Source organism: Plutella xylostella, chromosome 20, assembly GCF_932276165.1.
Source record: "Plutella xylostella chromosome 20, ilPluXylo3.1, whole genome shotgun sequence".
Lineage (NCBI taxonomy): Eukaryota > Metazoa > Arthropoda > Insecta > Lepidoptera > Plutellidae > Plutella > Plutella xylostella.
Genome location: NC_064000.1, coordinates 728859 through 750292, shown reverse-complemented (window position 1 = coordinate 750292; position 21434 = coordinate 728859). Strand labels below are relative to the sequence as shown.

Genomic DNA, 21434 nt, shown 5'->3' with positions numbered 1-21434 from the left:
TTGTAACGCGAGAAATATGCACGCAAGACGCGGGAAAATGGTGTGCAATCCGCATGTTGTTAAAAACAGCCGTAAAACTGACAGCTACTCTCCATCTCTGTCCCGCATCACTCAATATTAAACCCCTCCTTCTTGCCCATCTTCACCACTTTGTCCAGGTTATTCTTCAGAGTGTTCAGCTGCTTCAGTACATTAGCGTCCATGAGCGCGAAAGGGATGTAGGCCTGCGACTGTCGAAGTTCTTTGGGCTGGAGGGACAGCATCGTCCCGTCTTGGAGCATTATGTTGCAGTGGGCTTTCTCTTCTGACGGTATGCTGTGGAAAGGTTAGAGGGGGGTTTAGAACGGTAATTCATAAAAGGTAGGTATATATTTATATGAAGACGCATTTGCGCTAAACTAAGATGGCTGTACCGATTTGGAAGAAACATAGCGATATCAGAAGGATCAGGGACTGGCAAAAGTTAGTAGGTACATATTTCAGGGTTTTTATATTATTTGAAATCTAAAAAGTTATATTTCTACTACAACAGATGATAGAATAAGTTTAGCACAGGTTTCAAAAACCCTTTCCTTCGTTGGAAGGAGGCCCGTGCCCCAACAGTGAGTGGTTTACTTGTCTAAGGTGAGACGTGATGGGTTGTGATGATGATGCTGACGATGAGGAAATGATAGTTTCCGCTAGCGGCATTTCTTTACACAACCACTTCCTCAACCACATTTCCACTACAAACACAGTACCAGTGACTAGTTGTACATACTTGTTGCACGTGGGCATCATGACGGGCGAGCCGGACATGGACACCACCATCTCCCCCTGGCGCGGCTGCCGCAGCAGCATCAGCGGCGTGTGCGGCGCCACCTGGCGGAGAGGATGGGAGTTAATGCTTTATCATTCTGTATGAGTTGTTGTACAGTCAAGTGGGACAACGAAATCTGGCCCTCTCCGAGTGACAATGGTACCTAGGTTAGGTCTCTTTGACCAAGGCTGGAGATTACTTGTTGACTTGCAAGTTACAGTAAGTATTTCAAATACATTTAACATTGTATCAGGAGCATCACTGATAAAATTCCATCCTGATTAAATTGTTATAAAAGTATAAAGTGCTCTTCGTGGTAAGCCATTTTGCCTTTCAACTTTTGGTAGAGAGTATGAAAGCCACGACAATCATGATAATCAAAGCATCTCCATACTGGTGACCCCGACATGATAGGCAGGCACACAACCGTTAGTTACCTTGGGCGTAATAGGCGGGTAGTTAACAGCCGCGTTCTTGTTGTAGGCCGAGGTTCGGTACATGCTCTTGGAGCGGCGCCGCTGGCTGGTCTTGCAGGCGGGGCCGGGGCGCGGGGGGGCGGCGGGGTACTTACCGAGTATTGACTGAGCTGTAGCTGTCTTTCATCTAGGTCGACATTTCCTACGCTCAGTTTCACACATGAAATGCCCAGTTTCTCACTTGAAAATGCCCAGTTTCTCGCGATAACTTAGTGATTGGTGGAATTGCCATTGTTCAGATAGATTTTCTCAATTGAGGAACTGGGCTTCAGTATCAAACGGGACACATCTCTATATTGGTGACCCCGGCATGTTAGATAATGTTACCTTGGGCGTAATAGGCGGGTAGTTAACAGCCGCATTCTTGTTGTAGGCCGGGGTTCTATAAACACTCTTGGAGCGGCGCCGCTGGCTGGTCTTGCAGGCGGTGGCGGGAGGCCGGGCGGTTGAGGCCGAGCGGGAGCGGCGGACGGTTTTTTTGCCGGCTGTAGGGGGGGCTGTGGTGGTAGAGATAGTGTGAGGTTAGGTGTGTTCATGGTAGAACATTCTTGAGCAGAAAGTACCATTGGAGAAACTCATGCATGCCCAATTTAAAACGAGGGTGAAACTTGGCGTGCTTGTTAAATTCAGCCGATTCCCAGATGTGTGTGTTAAACAGCGGGTAGGGTTAAATTATCTAAGTATATGGTTATTTACTTTTGATTGTGAACATATTGAATACGGTTTCATTCCATATTGTATATTAAATACATGGAAGATTCACATCTGTGCTCATCACAGATGGTTTGGTCTTGTTACTAGAAAAACTAGAGATAAGATTATTTCTGGTTTAAACTTTCTTTTCATAGGCAATACCTACAGTAGAATTCCAAACATAATCAGTAAATTTCTGATCTAAACCACACCATTTATACCCACAACTTCATGTTACCACCATCACCATTACCATACAATGTATAACTGGAAAATTATGAGTATGATAACCGTCACAAGACCCTTTAGTAACAAGATGATGAAGCAATACGTACCCAGCATGGTCCTCTTGCCGCGTCCGCCGGAGCCCTGCGAGGAGTTCTCCGTGAGGTAGCCTGCGCCCACAAGCCCGGGTTAATGAGACAATGAGGTGACGGGTTAGTTCAGTACAGAGGGGACAGAAGAAGAGAAATAAGAGAGAGATTACAATAGAAATACATGAATGAACTGGGTTTAGTTAGGAAAGTTTTGTCATTGTTTGTAATTCCATTTATCATGGTAATTATTTGTATGTGGTAGTTTTGCTTACAGTGTGATTTGTGTGATATTTTTTATTTAGGTGTTAATGACAGAAGTTTTTATGGATTGCCAACCATGGATTTTAAACCCTTACCATGATGAAAAACAGGATGACTTATTTAAAAAGTGGAGGGACGAAGATAACAGTTAATGGACAGGAATATACATGAAGAGCAACCATAATGTACTAATCTACTATCTACACCAAAATTATTGATGACTAGACATTTCTAAAATATGTTAAGATTACATTTTCTACACAAATAATTGACTCAGTTAACATGTATAGGTTTAGTATGCTATATTAAACTGGCCCATTTACAAGGAGCTCTAGTGATTTATACAACAGGGCTAAATCATGGATTTTTAACATCTCTGCTAAGAAATAAACCCCCATATTATAAAACATAGACTAAACATAGCTCTAATTTAGAATTGTATGAAATGTCTGGTTTAAAACTGGCTCTTCAGCATTTTTTTTTTTTTTTGGAATAGATTTTTTTTTAATTAGTCTATTTTTTATAAAACAAACATAAGGATGAAAAGAACATAACATCTGACAAAGAATGAATGTTGATGGCAGATAAGAAAATATAAAAAAAAGTTTTATAAAAGGGGGAAAAGGTGCACAATTTTCATTAAAAGACATCATACCATCATCATGGGAGGCGGCCCGGCTGGAGTGTCTCGTCCTCCGGTTAGTGGCTGACACTTCTTTGAGTAACAATTCAGATTTCTGAAACATTTCAAGCAGGAGCCTTGATCATTAAGGTTAGTAGCTTGGTAGGTATAAGCTATAAGAGATAAAACAGATGACTATGTAAGTACTACAGTAAAGCAAAAATACTTTGAACACTTTTTTGCAACTTCCATCAACTAGAGCTTGAATCAGCACCTCTGGGACATAGCAAAAATAGTAAATACATTGTTGTGTTATGTCTTACCAGTTCTCCAATAGTTTTCTGTAGTATATCGGGACTGAGAGATCCCATGAGTATTTTAAATGCCAACTCAATGTCCCGACATTGCATTTGAGCTAATAATTTGATCTTATTCTTCTTTTCTTGTGCTGAAATAGAAACTTCGTAGAGTACTTTTTCACCCTTAGAAATTGATAAAATAACGCTAAATTTGGGTGGTGAGATGATGAAGGTGGGTCATCTTTCAATACATCATCGACCTCTTTTTAATCTTTTCAAGATAACCAATCACGAAAGAAATTAGCTACCAATCTGTAGCTTCGAAATACACGACGATTCCACCACTTGGTTAGTGGGTCATCTCGAGGCGCTTTATTTACATAGAATAGAATAGAATAGAATAAATCTTTATTCAAAGAAAACAACTTATGCTATTACATACATCCCACAAATACCTATTATAAGTTATTTATTTCACAGAAGGAGAAAATTTACCAAGTCGGTCCAGCTTCTTCAGTGCATCATCTTCTTCAATGGACTTTTCCTTTTTACTAACAGGTCTTTTAGTTCTAGGCATTTTGTTATTATTATGAACCTGTACACACTTACGAACCTAAAAACAAAGCAAAGACCTAATTTATCAAGACAAAACGATGAAAGAATCAAATCAAAACACAAAATTCAAATTTAAACCGAACAAGCGAAAAAAAGTTCTAATTAATAGAGATGTCCGTTGCGATTACTATTATTATAACGATATATTATGATGGCGATTACGATTATAACTATAACAACATTTTGTAGGAATAACTCGGGATAGTAATCGAAATAACTATGATTTTTGGCAGTGCTTAGTTTAAAGCCGGGTTAAAATATCAATAAAAATATGAATAGAATACGGAAATATGAACTCAAAGATATTCGATCGACTATACAATCTAGACTAATCTAGAGACTATCCCTCCCTACATCCAAATATTTACAAAGAATGGTTTTGCCGGTCATTAAAAAAAACAATCAAATCGACATGTGGTGCAATCGACCTCGTTGGCAATCAGCCTGAGACTTGGCGCCAAAATAAATGAGCCACACCGCTGCGCTGTCGTTGCGGCGGTGGCGTCGATGAGCTGGGCCACCACGGCCTAGCGTGTCAGCGCAGCGCAGGCCGGCTGTCGCGTCACGCCGCCCTGAATGACGTCATCCGCCGAGCTCTTGCCAGTGCTGGCGTCCCGGCCGTACTGGAGCCATCAGGAGTAGCGCGCGACGACGGCAAGAGGCCGGACGGAATGACGCTCATTCCTTGGAAGAATGGGCGGCCGCTGGTATGGGATGCCACATGCGTCGACACTTTGGCACAGTCACACCTACCAGCGACCGCGACCAAGGCAGGTGCGGCGGCAGCGACGGCTGAGGCGGCTAAAGGGCGCAAGTATGCAGCCCTAGGACAAGGCTACATGTTTGTGCCTTTCGGCGTAGAGACGCTGGGTCCGTGGGGGCCGGATGCAAAACTTATATATAAGGAAATTGCGACACGGCTCATCGACGCCTCCGGCGACCAAAGGGCTGGCACATACCTTGGACAAAGGATAAGCCTCGCCATTCAGCGGGGCAATGCGGCCAGCCTCTTGGGAACCTTGCCAAACGACGGCGGTGACCTAGAAAATATTTTTTACCTATTAAGGTAGGTAGTGCCCTATGGCCTACTTATTTAATTTATTAAAATATATAGTAGGTAGTTTAGTATAAGTAGATTCAGGTATTTTATTTTATTTAATAGATGTAGTATGACTTACTCTTACTGATTTGTTTAATAAAGATCCCATCAAATGTTAGCTATAGAACAATAAAATAACGCCCCAATCGACATACATTTTTCTGTATATTCTTTACAAATGATGAAGATCATGATCAAGCCATCAAGGAACATAATATAAATACTACAACAACAAGAATATAATGAATAATATTTACTGAAAAATATTGAATTCGAATAATGATTACTACTAAGTTGATTGTAGCAATCTTTGAAAACATAATAATTATTGCGTTTTGTTTCAGAGGATAAGACAAAAACAAAATTGAATGAAAGATTTTAGTTAATAAAAGAAGCAGAAACCATGCAGAAACAAAACGCCTTTATAGTCAGTTTTGTACTATTTAATGAAGTTAACATCAATTTTGTTGTGTATTTTCATTTAAAATGAAGATTTTACGTTTTAAAGATCAATTTGTTATGAAAGCGATTTAAGGAAGTACAATTGTAAAAAATATTGAGATTTAAAAAGTTACTTTTATGACCCACACAGTTTGTTGTTGATGAATGAAGAATGGCGGACGTTGTGTTATTAGGATGTTTGTTCACATTTTTGCTTATAAATACTGGATATGGTGAGTTTTGCTGTTTTCATATACTTTATTTAATAGCTGCCGATGTGATCTATGTTAGCACCAATTCTCATGCCGTAGACGCCACCTGAATCTTTTATTTACGTGGATATAGTCCCTCGTTCTAGCCTTATTTATTATTGTTTGATTACATATTCTAACATTGTAGCTGGCCTTTCCTTCACACAACAAGAATATCTTGTTCCATCTGCCATATCAGTGTAATGCCCACTTCTCTACGTTATAAATACACATATTTCATTTCATTGTTGTAAACTAAAATAATTTAGATTCCATTCGTTGCTGTTGGATTTACATGAAGTTCCTATATTTCAATGGGTCTCATATAAATCTCTGTGCCTACACTGTAGAGTGTAGACTAAAATTAACATTAAAGCTAAGGTTGAGCACACTTCACTCATGTCCTTGCTCTACTCCTAATATCCACCTACACGAAACAACACTACATAGTCAAAACATCTAGATGCATAAGCTTGAACAATATCCAAAAACATTAAAACAGCAACATAAAACTAGGTAAATTATGGTCACAATGATAATTATTAATCATGGTATGTTACTATACTAGTGATGAAACTGGTAGCAGAGGCTAGATTCAATTTATTTGGGCAACCATTATGTACCAACCCAAATATCAGGCCACTGCATATCGGTATTTGGCTGGATAGAATTTAGGTCCCCAATTAGGCAAGATAGTTACTAGATTTACTACATAGCTGGTTTATTAATAAAAACTACTAGATGATTTAAGTTATAATGTTTCACCTCCATAACGGGATGATCTAATTCATAACTATATCTATAACTTCAGCGGGGCTCCCCGGGCTGCTGGATGGAGACTCCACCTCACAGAATGCAGCTGACAACCAGCTGCTGAATGAGCCCGCCTCTGTCAACAAGCTCATGGTGCAGCAACCTCGGTGAGTGGCACCAGTTGCTGAAGAATTGTAAATTATAGAAAAACACTTCATTTCTGTGAATTTAGAGATTTCCAACTAAAGTTTTTGCTGTAAAATGACTACAATACATATCACATAAAAGTAAAGGAAGGAAGGGCTCTGATCTTCATAAATTCTTACTGTGGTTTCCTAAAATAATAAAATGTTTATTTTATGTTTTTGCCTACTCAAGGAGGAAGAAATTTCATAAAAGGTAGTATTTAGAATATAATATAAAGTATATTATGTATAATTAAGTTATTATAATATTTTTATGTCACTTATGAGGCCTCGGTCTCCTATTTACGCCGTAGGTCGCGTCCAGCGTCACGCCGTAGGCCGCGTCACAATGCTCACTATTGAAATGTACTGATGCGGTCTCCCTCGCACGCCGACGTTGGCGCGTAGATGTCATGAGCATTGTGACGCGGCCTACGGCGGTGACACTTGACGCGACCTACGGAGTAAATAGGTGACCCGGGCCTGAATGATGTAGTGTAGTAGTAAGGAAGCAATGTGTCCACACCTTTGTGACAAAATCATACCACACTCACAAACAACTAATCTCAACATGATTGTTTTGTGCTATAACAGTATGTACCTATTGATGTTTTTTTGTGCCTTTAATGAGTATTTTAAGAGTAAATAATGATGTGTCTATGTCTATCCACCCACAGATACAAATGCCACCAATGCGAGCCCCCGGACTGTGCGCCAGACCGCGGCGGCGCGCACTGCGGCTCCGCGCTGTACTGCTACAAGTCAGCCGTGCGCGGGGCTGATGGAGAGCTGCAGCTGTCTCGCGGGTGTTCGAGACATTATGAGCACTATCAGTTGACATGCTGGACCGGGAGGCAGGGGTGAGTGCATTTGTCATGATTTTTATACGGAAAAGACAGGGCCTTCCCACAAAATCCGACCTTACATAAAGAGGAAACATGGTATATTGTATGGAGTCTATGTCACTGGCTCTCTGCTCTGTACTGCTACAAGTCAGCCGTGAGAGGGGCTGATGGAGAGCTGCAGCTGTCTCGGGGTTGTTCGAGACATTATGAGCACTATCAGTTGACATGCTGGACCGGGAGGCAGGGGTGAGTAAACATTACATTAAAAGCCACACTATATCTACTGCTTTGTTGACTGGAACACGCATTAAACAAGTTTATATGTGGATGGGACAAGAGAACTTCATATTATTTAGTATGAAGTCTATCAGTGGCTCTTTTACTCTGTACTGCTACAAGTCAGCAGTGAGGGGGGCTGATGGAGAGTTGCAGCTGTCTCGCGGGTGTTCGAGACATTATGAGCACTATCAGTTGACATGCTGGACCGGGAGGCAGGGGTGAGTAGCAGAGGATTCAATCTTAATGTGTTGGTGACAAACAATAGAGCTAGACTGTGTGTACGGTTTGTCACGGTGGTGAAAGAATTGTCCAGTCAGATTACCTTCAGTTGCTGGCTGCCCAAGATGCGTCGGACCAGGTGATACGTCCGTCAAGGAGGATCGACCTATTGTGCACTCGATGTCCAACGGCTAGTGTTGGGCAACTTCATCTTGGCACCTTGCGCATTCGGCGCGGAGACTATGTTCGTTTCGACTACGTCCGATACCCTTTTTACAGGCGCTGCCTTGTTTGGGGTCGAAAGGCCGTGTGTGAGTTGCGCCACATATAATATTAATATTATTTATCTCCCTCAGGTCTATGCTGCGCAAGCGGCACGTGGGGCAGGTGAACATCTCGTGCTGCCAGGGCGACATGTGCAACCACGGCGCGTTCCCGGAGCTGCCGCCGCTCGATACAGGTATGTTCTACCTCACATTACCTCCAACCCGCCTGACATGCGTGGAGATTGTGGCAATGACCCTCCGGTCTTGGTGGGGACTCATGTTGATTATTATGGGTTGTGCGTTTGCGGTTTACACACATAATTATGTGGACGGCTCTGCGAGTGCCTCCGGCCTAATGGATAATGGGTTAAGAAGCTGGGTTATTTCCCCAAGTGAAACGTTGTAGCTACTTAATTAGCCATCACATGTATAATTCAGATCCAGAGCCAAGGCATTGAAATGTTTAGCATTAAGAATTCAGTGGTACAAGCTATGGCACTCTTCAAGGGTCAGGTGTAAAAAGGCGCTTAAAACTATTTCTAAATCTTTCCGCAGCGATCGAGCCGATCCCCTCAAGCGGGTGGAAGCTGTGGGCGGCGGTGTCGGCGGCGGCGCTGGCGGTGGGCGCGCTCGCCGCCGCCGCCGTGCGAGCCCTGCGCCGCGACCACAAGTACGTGCCATTAAAGATGCCATAGTAGATGCCGTTTTATTGCCATGTTCAGGCTTCCATCACTCTTTGCAGAAACAAGTATAGTCTACTAGCTGTTCCCGCGAGATTCGCTTTGCCTTAAAAAGTTTTCCCGTGGGAATTCTGTTATAAAAAGTAGCCTAAATTCTTTATCAGGATCTAGACCATGTGTGTACCAAATTTCATTTAAATCCGTTCAGTAGTTTTGCTGTGAAAGAGTAACAGATAGACATGTAACATGTTGTTCCAGACTCCGTGTGTCGCGCGCGGCGCTGCACAAGCTCGGCGAGTCCAGCTACTTCCAGCCCAACATGTACAGCCAGCACGTCACCAGCGCGTATTACGAAGGTAACTAGAACAATTAATCGTTGTCACAAAAAGAAAACCTATTTTTTTCTTGATATATCGTCATTGAATCTTCCATATAGTATGATAGGAGCCTCTTCGATTGATTTATCAACGTACTGTATTTTTAAAACATCCGGCGCACTGGACAGTCAGCGACAGACAACTTATCTGGCTGACTGGATCATCCTTTGACTACGGTGATCAATCGTAGTCCAGAGACCTACCGGTAAACGATTGAAAGATTAGGTCACTTGGGGAGGCGCCTCATGTACTCTATAATTGCTGTTGTGTCTCTTGTGCCCTTTCACAAATGCACTTGGACATCTTTCTCCCTGCTTATTTTTGTCTGGACAACACACACACACGCAAGAAAAATAACACCAATAAAGTCTAATATCTAACTGGTGCGAGAGCGATGTTAGCTCAGTTGAGATATGCACAAAGGTTCCATTCGAGAGAGCCAGGTGCAGGTACTAACACCCCCGCAGAGAATAGATTAGTATACCTAACCCTCACTCCCTCCCCAGGCGTAGACGGCTCGTCAGCCGCGGGCACCAACTCGGGCGGCCTACGCGCGCGCTGCGCCGGCGACTCCACGCTGCGGGAGTATCTGGAGCAGTCGGCCACGTCGGGCTCCGGGGCGGGCCTGCCGCTCATGGTGCAGAGGACCTTGGCCAAGCAGGTGGCCCTGCATGCCAGGGTTGGGAAGGTGAGTAACTACTGATTGTTAAGAGGAAGAGCCAGTGGTAAGGAGGTAAATATGGCTACAGAAGCTGTAGATCGCCTTGGAAACTAGAGCGCTGCTAGCGTTCCATCGTTCGGATAAATCTGGTGTCTAATGCTGGATACAGCTACCTCATAACCTCATCCGATGGCTTCTAGCCTTGGATTGCTAGCGACATGTACGAAAAGACACAAAAAGACAGTATATCCACCCGAATTTGGCATCGAAAGCTTCTTCAGTAGTCATGTGAGTGTCTGGCGGAGACTCCTCGCGGCGCGAGTGCCTGCAGCAGTCGGCCACGTCGGGCTCCGGGGCGGGCCTGCCGCTCATGGTGCAGCGGACCTTGGCCAAGCAGGTGGCACTGCATGCTGTAGATCGCCATGGAAGCTGAGCGGTCTAATAAACCTAGTTTCTTATGCTGAATACAGATGGCGCTACATGCCAGGGGTGGGAAGGTAGGTATGTATCTACCGATGGTTAAGAGGCAAAACCTGTGGTAACTAGGTAACTATAGCTCTGAAAAGAGTAGATCGCCATGGAAGCTAGAGCGCTGCTAGCATAGCATCGGTCGGATATATCTGGTTTCTTATGCTGGATATATATGCCTTCATATCGCATTTAAGTCCTGAATCCAGGCACACTTAGGTTTAAATTATAAACGGCCTGGCCACTTAGCTTGCTATTAAGAGGCCGGCACACTATTGGAACGCCAAGAGACCCGATTTTTTATTACTACACTATGAACATCCGACGCTACACCATTCGCGGCCTTTATTGGCATTTCGTGGCACCACGAACGAATAACGTATCGGTTCGCTTGTTCATAATGTGTTTCAAACTTTAATTTCGTGGTATTAACATCTGGTCCGCAGGGACCCACATTTGTCATATCTCCATAAAACTTCCTGCTGAGTGCAATAAACAATATTGCTCTTTATTGTAACTACATCAGGCCTTCTACAAAACATTTTATTCCCACTAATCTCCCCATTACCTCCCCAGGGTCGTTTCGGCGAGGTGTGGCGCGGGCTCTGGTACGCGGACGACGTGGCCGTCAAGATCTTCTTCTCTCGAGACGAGGCGTCGTGGCGGAGAGAAACGGAGATCTATTCGACTGTGTTGCTGAGACATGACAATATATTGGCGTATATTGGGAGTGATATGACCTCGCAGAATAGTTGTACACAGGTGAGAAGCTAATGAAAAGAAAGGGTGACTGTAGTTAGTGTTTGTCTCACTAAGAAGAGATAAGAGTAAAAATACAAAAGACATGAAGTTGTAGTAGTCGGCGTGTCGCCACGTCACTACTGGTATTTTTTTATGTCTGTGGGATTCATTTGGGGGAAAGATAATTATATTATGACGAGACACGTCTATATAAAGTTGTAGTAAACTTACGACTTGTCGACGGCTATAAATATGCAACTTTAGAAAATTATATTCTTTTTAATAATGGACTGGCCATTCAGGCAATGAAGTTGGCGGCCACATTATAATAAATAAAACTACATGCCATATTTCACAAAAAAATATATCCGTAACATAATGCTTACATACAGTATTTCACGTTTACAATATTAGTAGGATTTAATTCCAGTTTCTCCACCTAATTTCAACATATTCTAAACTCATTCTCCTTACATTCCAGCTGTGGCTAATTACCCACTACCACCCGCTCGGCTCCCTCTACGAGCATCTAGCACGAGCGCCGCTGACGCGTCAGCAGATGATGCTCGTGTGTGTCAGCGTGGTCAGCGGCTTACTGCACCTGCACACGGAGATACACGGCACGCAGGTACTGTAGCGTGGGACGCCGTCTGGACGAACCAAGGATCTTAGACATGTAGTGAATGATTTGGATGAGGAAGCCAAGGACAGAGTGGCGTGTTGAGGCCTTTGTCCAGCAGTGCATGATTACTGACTGATGATGATGATGAAGGTGTAGTTACTGCATGTATTGAACACCCTCGTAGCAGTCGTAGCTCGTTCAAATCCCGCCTTGAACAAACATACGCATGCATTTATCACCCTGGTGACTGCATTGCTCAGTCTATCAGTTCCGCTTCATTCGCTGACTTGCCAGGGTGCGCCGGACGTATGTATGCTATAGTTGATACGTCACTCAAGAAGGGCTAGTACGGGACGCATTTAAGACGTGACAAAAGTTTTGCATCGCGCTCACTCACTTCGCGCAGCCTCAAGAGCAAGCGCGACGGAGAACTTTTGTCACGTCTTATTAGCGCCCCGTGCTACATGGCAAGAAGGCATCTTTCGATGGGTTGGGGGTTCATTCGTGGGAGTGCACCCCCGCGGCGAAATACTTTCAGCACTGATACATAGACATATCCCAACACCACACCAATTCTGAACGATGAATAAAAACATTTGACTTTCTTCCTTAAAACTAACCTCAAAACCCGTCCATTTCCAGGGCAAACCCGCCATAGCGCACCGCGACATAAAGTCCAAAAACATCCTAATGAAGAGCGACGGCTCGTGCTGTATAGCGGACTTCGGGCTGGCGGTGACGGCGGCGCACGTGGCGGCCGCCGCGCCCGCCCGCCAGGGCACCGTGCGCTACATGAGCCCCGAGCTGCTGGACAACAGGTAACTATACGAGTATGTATACAGATGATAGATAGGCCATTGTAGAAGTTCTTTAGGTCTTAGGCGACGCTATTAGAGAGCTCGATTCAGTAAGGACGCGCTTCGATTCAGCAAAATGGCCGCCATTTTGTTTCTAGAAGGCATTTTTTGCGTAGTAACAGATGCGGAGTGTCTTAAATTCGACAAAATGGCTCCGATTGCCGCCATTTTCTTTTTATTTCAAATCTTCGTGTATAGTACATAAATACGCCATTACAAAACGCTCTTCTTAAGTCAGCTGGTAGGTAAATAAGCATCGGTACATGAACCCCGAGCTGCTGGACAACAGGTAACTATATTGTATATAGTGGAGAAATAGACCGTTGAGGAAGCTCTTTAGGTCTTTTTAGATAGATTCAGGGTGTGTCAAAATCGTGCGACGCTATTAGAGCCCTGGATTCCGCAAGGAGGCGCTTCGATTCAGCAATATGGCCGCCATTTTGTTTCTAGAAGGAGTACTTTGCGTAGTGACAGATGCGGAGTGTCTTAAATTCGACAAATTGGCGCCGATTGCCGCCATTTTCCGTTTATTTAAAACTTCGTATATAGTATATAAATAAGCCATTACAAAACGCTCTTCCTAAGTCAGCTGGTAGGTAAATAAGCTATTTAATCCGACATAAAGTCCAAGAACATACTAATGAAGAGCGACGGCTCGTGCTGCATCGCGGACTTGGGGCTGGCGGTGACGGCGGCGCACGTGGCGGCCGCCGCGCCCGCCCGCCAGGGCACCGTGCGCTACATGAGCCCCGAGCTGCTGGACAACAGGTTACTATATGTATATGTTACTGTAAAAGCCCGAACAACGGTAAATCCTAGGATTTACCAGTAAATCTTAGTATTTACCAACATGAGTTGGTAAATGTAAGGATTTGTGAAAATGGGTCATTTTTTTCGGGCTTTTACCATTAGAATTTGGTAAATGCTAGGCTTTACCACTGACACCTAGTAAAAGTTGGTTTTGGGAATAAAACAAAGATTGTAATGCACCGGATTATGGTATTTATGTGTATAGTAATAGATACGAATTATCATTGAATGCTGGATTATTGGAAAATAACTTTATTTTCACTCATTCACTGAACGATAATTTAAACACGGGAACCGGATGTAAAATAATTTTCACGTATTATTGTTGACGTCGAGTAAAGTAGATTGCAATAATAAATATTTCTTAAGTTCGGTTAGTTATAAGTTATCATCATCATCACGTCCCCACTGCTGAGGCACGGGTCTCCTTCCAATGAAGGAAGGGTTTCGATCTAGTCCACCACGCTGGCCTAGTGCGGGTTGGTGGACCCCAACACAAGCAAGCTTGTGCTGAGCGAGTTGTCGGGTAAGTGGGCAACCCAACTGTCAGACGTTTTTAAGCCGCCCGAAGGCCTCTGACTAGGCTTAACGACTGCTGCCGAAGCAGCAACCGGGACCCACGGCTTAACGTGCTGTCCGAAGCACGAAAGCATCCAGAAAAGAACCACTTGAAATCGGTCACCCATCCAATGGCTGACCATGCTGGTTGTTGCTAAACCTCAGTGATCAGTTACGATCACTGAAGCCCGCTCGACTACGGACGCTTTGTTCGACTACGGAGGTTATAAGTTATAACTTGGCTTTTTCAACATTTACCGTGCCTTAATGTAAATCCTAAGATTTACCAAGTGAATAGTGGTAAAAGTGCGAATCGCAAAATCTTTCGGGCTTTTACCATTAAGAGTTGGTAAATCTTAGGTTTTACGCGTAAATCTTAGGATTTACCGTTGTTCGGGCTTTTACAGTAACATATACAGTGGAGAAATATACAGTTGAAGAAGTTCTTTAGGTCTTCTTAGAGAGGTGCGGGGTGTGTCAAAATAGAGCGACGCTATTAGAGCGCTGTATTTGGCAAGGACGCGTTTCTAATCATCAAAATGGCCGCCATTTTGTTTTTAGAAGGAATTTTTTGCGTAGTGACAGTTGCGGAGTGTCTTAAATTCGACAAAATGGCCGCCATTTTGTTTCTAGAAGGCACTTTTTGCGTATTGACAGGTGCGGAGTGTTTTAAATTCGACAAAATAGCGCCGATTGCCGAAATTTCCTTCTTATTTCAAAACTTCGTGTATAGTACATAACAAAACGCTCTTCTTAAGTCAGCTGGTAGGTAAATAAGCATCACTATAAGTCCGCGAACATCCTGATGACTCGGGTCGGCGTGCTGCATCGCGGACTGCGGGCTGGCGGTGGCGCCCGCCAGGCAGGGCACTGTGCGCTACATGAGCCCCGAGCTGCTGGACAACAGGTTACTGTAATATGTATACAGTGGATATATAGGCCATTGAAGAAGCTCTTTAGGTCTCTATAGACAGGTGCGGGGTGTATCAAAATGGCGCGACGCTATTAGAGCGCTGGATTCAGCAAGGACGCGCTTCGATTCAGCAAAATGGCGACGAAAAAATGCGCAATAGTTACTGTAATAACTAAGTAAGTAAATTAAAGCGTAGCAGACGCTTTTTAGGTGTCTTTAGACGCGCACTATGCCGCTGGATTCGACAAGGACGCGCTCGGAATCCTTTGAAATGCGATCTTAAATTCAACAAAAGTGTGAGATGTCCCCACGTATATTTTTAAAAAAAATTCTCAAATTGCCGCCATTTTATTCTTTTGCAATATAATGTGCAAAATCATTATTTATCTGGCTCCAAAATCCGCTGCAAAAGCCGTAACCCTCCTCCGTGTAAAACATTAACTAATTAATAAACAGTGTTTAACATTTATCCAATTTCGTTCCAGCATGAACGCAGCCTGCTTCGAGTCGTACCGCAAGTGTGACATCTACGCACTAGCACTAGTGCTGTGGGAGGTGACGGCCCGCGCCGGCCCGCGCCCGCGCCCCGCCGTCCCCCCGTACCACCCGCTTGTGGGACAAGACCCGGGACAGGTAACATAAGAAAAAAAATTACTTCAATACAAAAATAATAACATGGAGTCACCATTACTCGTTTTTTTAGAATTCATAGCACTCGTTGAGTATGTAATTACTATGGTTCACGTCTAAAATTAAACTACATAGGTAGATAGACCTGTATTTTGATTTCCGACGCTCCACCTCAGAACTAGAAAATAGAATGCTATAGTTGACTGATGTTAGAAATTGATTATTTTTTTTTAAATGAAAGAAGTATTTATGCAATGCAAAGACTGCAAAGTGTAACATACCCGACTGGCAGAACGGTAAATTTGATTGACCATATTATGCAATAAGTGAATAATGAATGTGTTTATTTCCAGGACGAGATGCGCAAGATCGTGTGCACGGACGCGGCGCGGCCCGAGCTGCCCGACACCGCGCAACCCGTGAGTTTTACGATGTCTTTTGTTATTTTGTCTATTGTTAACTGTTACTGACCGATAGTGCTCACAATATTAACATTTGTTGGCTGAAAACGCAGATCTGAGTCTCGTTTCCATTTATCTTATCAGTCTTTATTCTCGGCCAGTCTAAATAGACAGATGTGACAGTGGCGGTACCATGTATATCAAGCTCGCCCTGTAGTACGGGGCGCTATTTACTAATGACAAAAGTTCTCCGTCACGCTCGCTCTTGAGGCTGCGCGATGTGAGTGAGCGCGATGCTAAACTCTTGTTACGTCTTAAATGCGCCCCGTACTAGCCCTTCTGGACTAGCTAAAACCGACGTAGCTTGGCTGTCTTGGCTCGGCTTTTATGTGAAATACATTTATGCGAGTTCTGTCCGCTGCTGCGCTTACCCTTACACCTACACGCAGAAGTATCTCATGACTGCTAGTGACGGCTCTATTGGTTGCCCTCTTATCAACCCGACAAGAAGATTATTAAAATAACTTCTCCATCCCACAGACGATGGCGGGCCTCAACCAGCTGATCCGCGAGTGCTGGCACGCCAACCCGTCGGTCCGCCTGCCCGCGCTGCGCATCAAGAAGACGCTGCTCAAGCTGGCGCTGCAGGACAATAGCATACATCTGGACCAGGACAGCGACGTGCACGTGTGATTGTGACGAGCACGAGCTGTGTGGGAGGGGTGGACTGAGGGATGGACATTTGCAGATTGTGTAGTGCGAGCTATGGCGCGGTGTATGCTGTCAAAAACAGGTCTCCTGTTTATAAGAATAACGGGCGTCCGCTAAAGGATAGTATCATAAGGAACAGGCATGTGTAATGAAGGTGGAAAATACCTGTGTAAAAATACTAAGCTATGATATGTGTAAGTCCAGGAGAGACGAATGCGCCTAAGTATAAGTCAGAAGTACAAGTCAATAACTCAATCAATAATCGCTACGGCGGTTTTTGTTTTGCCAAAATGAGATGCAAGTTATGTCTTGATGACAACTATTGGTGAACTATGGCAATATAGTATAATACTTTCTGTGAACTATAGCAGCCAGGTGCAGTAGCATTTAGCCAAACGGTGTTGCTCACTTGCTATATGCGAAGCATATGAAAAGTGTATGTTAAATTCATACAAGTTATGTCACCATGAAAGGAATAGATGAACCCAAACAACATCGCCACTAATTGCTATAAAACAATATACGATTTCTATTTAAAAATCTATTATACATATTATTATGTGGTAACGATAACTCATGTAGACTTATGCTATTGTATTTTGCGTTTGTATGTGTAATGTAAGCTATATTTAAGGGATGTATGGGTAAGTAATTGAGCTAGTACATAATATGTATATGTACGAAAGTATGGTATACGCTAACCTAATTAAAATGTTTATGTAGTCGAGTATTTTTTATTTTGTACATACATAGTAACTATATGTATACCTGTATGCATTGAATCCTGTATGTTAATAACTATGGGTAGATGATTTATGGTACAAAATTTAGAGGGTATAATTATTATGTGCCTAAATGTCTGTGTTAGGAAGATCCGAGTTGAATAGAGTCTACGAGTGACTACCGTAGGTATTTGATCTCTGCATCAAAATCATCAAAAAAGTTCTATCTGTCTATAACATGTAGAAAGTGAATATACTTGCTTCCTAGCCTAGTTAATTCATGTAGTGCCTCAAATAACCTTTAAAGTATAAATTACTTTATAACTAAGTGTGCCTTTGCGATAATTTGTTATGTTCAATTTATATGCTAATATTCGTCGGTTATTCACTTACTCACTTTATACGTGAAAGATTATTGTATTTATGAATTTAGTAGTAGTAAATAGTGCGTTTATTTTACAAGAAACCCTATATGTTCATCCGTATTTTAAACTTCTACTAACTACTTTGTTTTGTATTGAGGCTATTCTTTAATGGTAAAATAAATAATTGTTTTGTTTGATACATTGTGAATGTGATGAATATTATAATGATGACGAAAATACGAAAGACAATGTCGCCTATGGCCATTTCCTATAGTCTATGCAAAGGAAAATGGTACTATACTGTAATACGGATTACTTCTTCACGTAATGATATACGTACGTAGATGTACATTTATTGTACCTAGCTTTACTTAATTTTTGTGTGAGGAAATACGTGACTGTATAGTTATAATTTATGTTATTTTTAGTTAAGTTTAAAAGCATTTAGATTCACACTGACGGTAGCCATTTTTTATACTGATTTTGTTAGTAGTTATCGAAAAAATGATTTGTTAGAGAAATCGCCATAATTGGTTTAAAGATTAATATTTATAGATAAGTATTTGTAAAATGTTTGTGCTAGAGAGAAGAATCGAAAACTCATACTTTGCTTTAAATATTCGTATACTATTGTTGTATTTTCTTTAATATTTTGCGTAAGGTTAGAATCTCATTAAGTTTGGCCTTTATTTTCAAAATTCACCTGTTATGAGACGCAGTTTTTATACGAAATTAGTTTATAAGAGATTAGGTATTGTTTTTATTAAGAATAAGGATTTTTGTCTTTGGGCTGGTGTTTGTACAAATAAAATAATATGTAAGTACAATATGCAAGAATAGTCGTACAACTTTGAATGTCTTGAATATTTTGTCCTCCATTGTACAATGTACTTACATACTACTTTTAAGTTAATTATTCGTAATTATGAAAAGTTTTGTATGATTTTAGATATTTCAACATTTTGCATCTTGTTTAAATAGTTACTCGATCTGTTCTATCTAAAAGCATCCTGCTCTTTGTTTCATAAAAATGGGCTCAGCAGTCAAACCTCACTGTTGCCGGGGCGTTTTAATTTAAGTTAGGTTTCACATTTGTATCAATTCCCCTATTAGATTTGTATCATGTTCTTATGTCAAAGATTTCGTCAAACTAGCGATCGTGATAAGCTGCGTACAGACCGGCCCAACGAACGCCAACGAACGGGTTTCGTTGAGCTTCGTTGCTGCAATCTGCCCTGTATTGTGTATGATAAATATGCATCGTTGGGCGTTCGTTGGGCCGGTCTGTACGCAGCTATACGCACAGCCACAGGGGCTAAAATTGTAAATGTGGAGCCAGCCTTCACTTCATTCACTGCCATGACAATTTACATATGAGATACTCAAAAGACAATAAAACTTGTATAGATAAATTTGAATGCATATGAAAAAGTAAATCTTACTACAGACGACGTCCCTTATATATTTTTTGTTATTTTAAAACTTCTCTTTGATAATTTTATTGCAGTTTATTTCATTTTTACAGTTTAATTTTCTTGTAAAACAAATTGAGTGTATGATAATTATGTTCCGTATACATAGGCAGCGTTCCCACTACGCCGGACCGGCAGATCTGCCGCGCCGGTAAATCTGCCGGAAGAGCTAGTGGCTGTACAATTTATATGAAGCTATTCACATTATCCCGGGTCCGGCATTTTTGCCGAGCCCGGCATTTCTACCGAACGTTTTGTCACTACGAATTGCCGGTAGAACGACCGGGCCCGGAGTAATGTGAACGAGTTTGTGCCGGTATCTGTCCCCCGCTCGCCCCGCTCTTGCTCCCCTCGCCCCTGGATGTAAAATGAAAAGAATGGAAAATCTTTCCCGTAAAATAGGGTGTACCCAATGTTTTCTTTTATTTTGCCTTCTATTAAGATACCACCATAACACAACAATTTCGTCGTCCATTGTGCGCGCAGGTCCAAATTCAACTGAGGACTGTCTGAATTTCTTCCGGGATCCTATGTAATGTGAACACTCTGTCCGGTGTCCGGTTTTCGGCAGATCTGCCGGTCCGGCGTAGTGGGAACGCTGCCATAAAGTGTATGGCAGCGTTCCCACTACGCCGGACCGGCAGATCTGCCGCGCCGGTAAATCTGCCGGAAGAGCTAGTGGCTGTACAATTTATATGAAGCTATTCACATTATCCCGGGTCCGGCATTTTTGCCGAGCCCGGCATTTCTACCGAACGTTTTGTCACTACGGATTGCCGGTAGAACGACCGGGCCCGGAGTAATGTGAACGAGTTTGTGCCGGTATCTGTCCCCCGCTCGCCCCGCTCGTGCTCCCCTCGCCCCTGGATGTAAAATGAAAAGCATGGAAAATCTTTCCCGTAAAATAGGGTGTACCCAATGTTTTCTTTTATTTTGCCTTCTATTAAGATACCACCACAACACAACAATTTCGTCGTCCATTGTGCGCGCAGGTCCAAATTCAACTGAGGACTGTCTGAATTTATTCCGGGATCCGATGTAATGTGAACACTCTGTCCGGTGTCCGGTTTTCGGCAGATCTGCCGGTCCGGCGTAGTGGGAACGCTGCCTAAATCATTACTGGAGCCTAAAAAGTCATCAATATTATCGCTTCTACAAATGCCCACTACATTTTCCATAATATTTTATTTTTTTAGTGTACAGAATAGTATTACCGAAGTAGAAGATGTGTTCAGATAACATTGTAATTTGTAAATATTAGTTTAATGATTATTATTTTAAATAACGTACATGATGGATGAACTATGGAGAAAAATAAATATTTGTGTATAAAAATAATTTGGTCTTTCCACTTGCCTGTCCTGCATATCTGCATACCTAGCACGGGGCACAAGACACGCACTACAAGACGTTAGGAGCTAGCGCGACGGGCTACTTTTGTCACATCATGTAATGTAAGTGTCCCCTGCTAGGCACCTATGCTGTACCTTTTACTGAAATTTTATCAGTAGCGTTACCAGTTCTACCAAGCAAAAATTTAATACCAGACTGGCTCTGAAATAGTGAAAGAAAAGAGTCGGACCGTGGGTAATATAAGTACCTAGGTACCTATTTAACTTGATCCTGGCCCCCAGGCCCATATAAACAAAGAAAACACTAGTCTAATACATAGGTTCTATGTTGAACTTCCTGAACCTAACCATAACCTAACGGATATACCTACCCTATATACCTATATGCAGTGCCGTTTTTTAATACCGTGCGGATAGGGGACGAATTGTATTTTTTTATTTTAATCTACCTTCTCTTATAGAGCTGTAGTAATGTTCCTTGGCCTATATCCATCCTAAAGATCATTATGTTATTTTAAAAAAAACAAGTTGACCCAGCCTTTGTAAGGTCAACTCCTCTAATTCCTGCATACCAATTATTATTACCTATCTAATAATAAAACATTAAAATTAATATGAACCTCAGTGCGCCGTATAAAGATCCTAATCTTCATCAGAATTAAAAAAAGTGTATA

The 21434-nt window shown here is 42.4% G+C and overlaps 2 protein-coding genes across 2 annotated transcripts; one reads left to right on the top strand and one right to left on the bottom strand.

Moving 5' to 3' along the window:
- Positions 1–28: 28 nt before the first annotated feature.
- Positions 29–4189, bottom strand: LOC105386801. Its single transcript, XM_038109360.2, has 7 exons — positions 3963–4189; positions 3492–3616; positions 3202–3283; positions 2304–2363; positions 1603–1772; positions 761–861; positions 29–315 (listed from the first exon to the last, which is right to left on the bottom strand). The coding sequence occupies exons 1-7, from the start codon at positions 4042–4044 to the stop codon at positions 108–110; spliced, it is 828 nt and encodes a 275-aa protein (XP_037965288.2). The 5' UTR covers positions 4045–4189; the 3' UTR covers positions 29–107.
- Positions 4190–5586: 1397 nt separating this feature from the next.
- LOC105380967 (activin receptor type-1) lies at positions 5587–16851 on the top strand. Its single transcript, XM_048628379.1, has 14 exons — positions 5587–5855; positions 6685–6793; positions 7005–7025; positions 7489–7671; positions 8511–8614; positions 8976–9090; positions 9359–9456; positions 9984–10165; positions 11183–11368; positions 11829–11975; positions 12612–12787; positions 15593–15740; positions 16091–16156; positions 16679–16851. The coding sequence occupies exons 1-14, from the start codon at positions 5795–5797 to the stop codon at positions 16829–16831; spliced, it is 1749 nt and encodes a 582-aa protein (XP_048484336.1). The 5' UTR covers positions 5587–5794; the 3' UTR covers positions 16832–16851.
- Positions 16852–21434: the final 4583 nt, after the last annotated feature.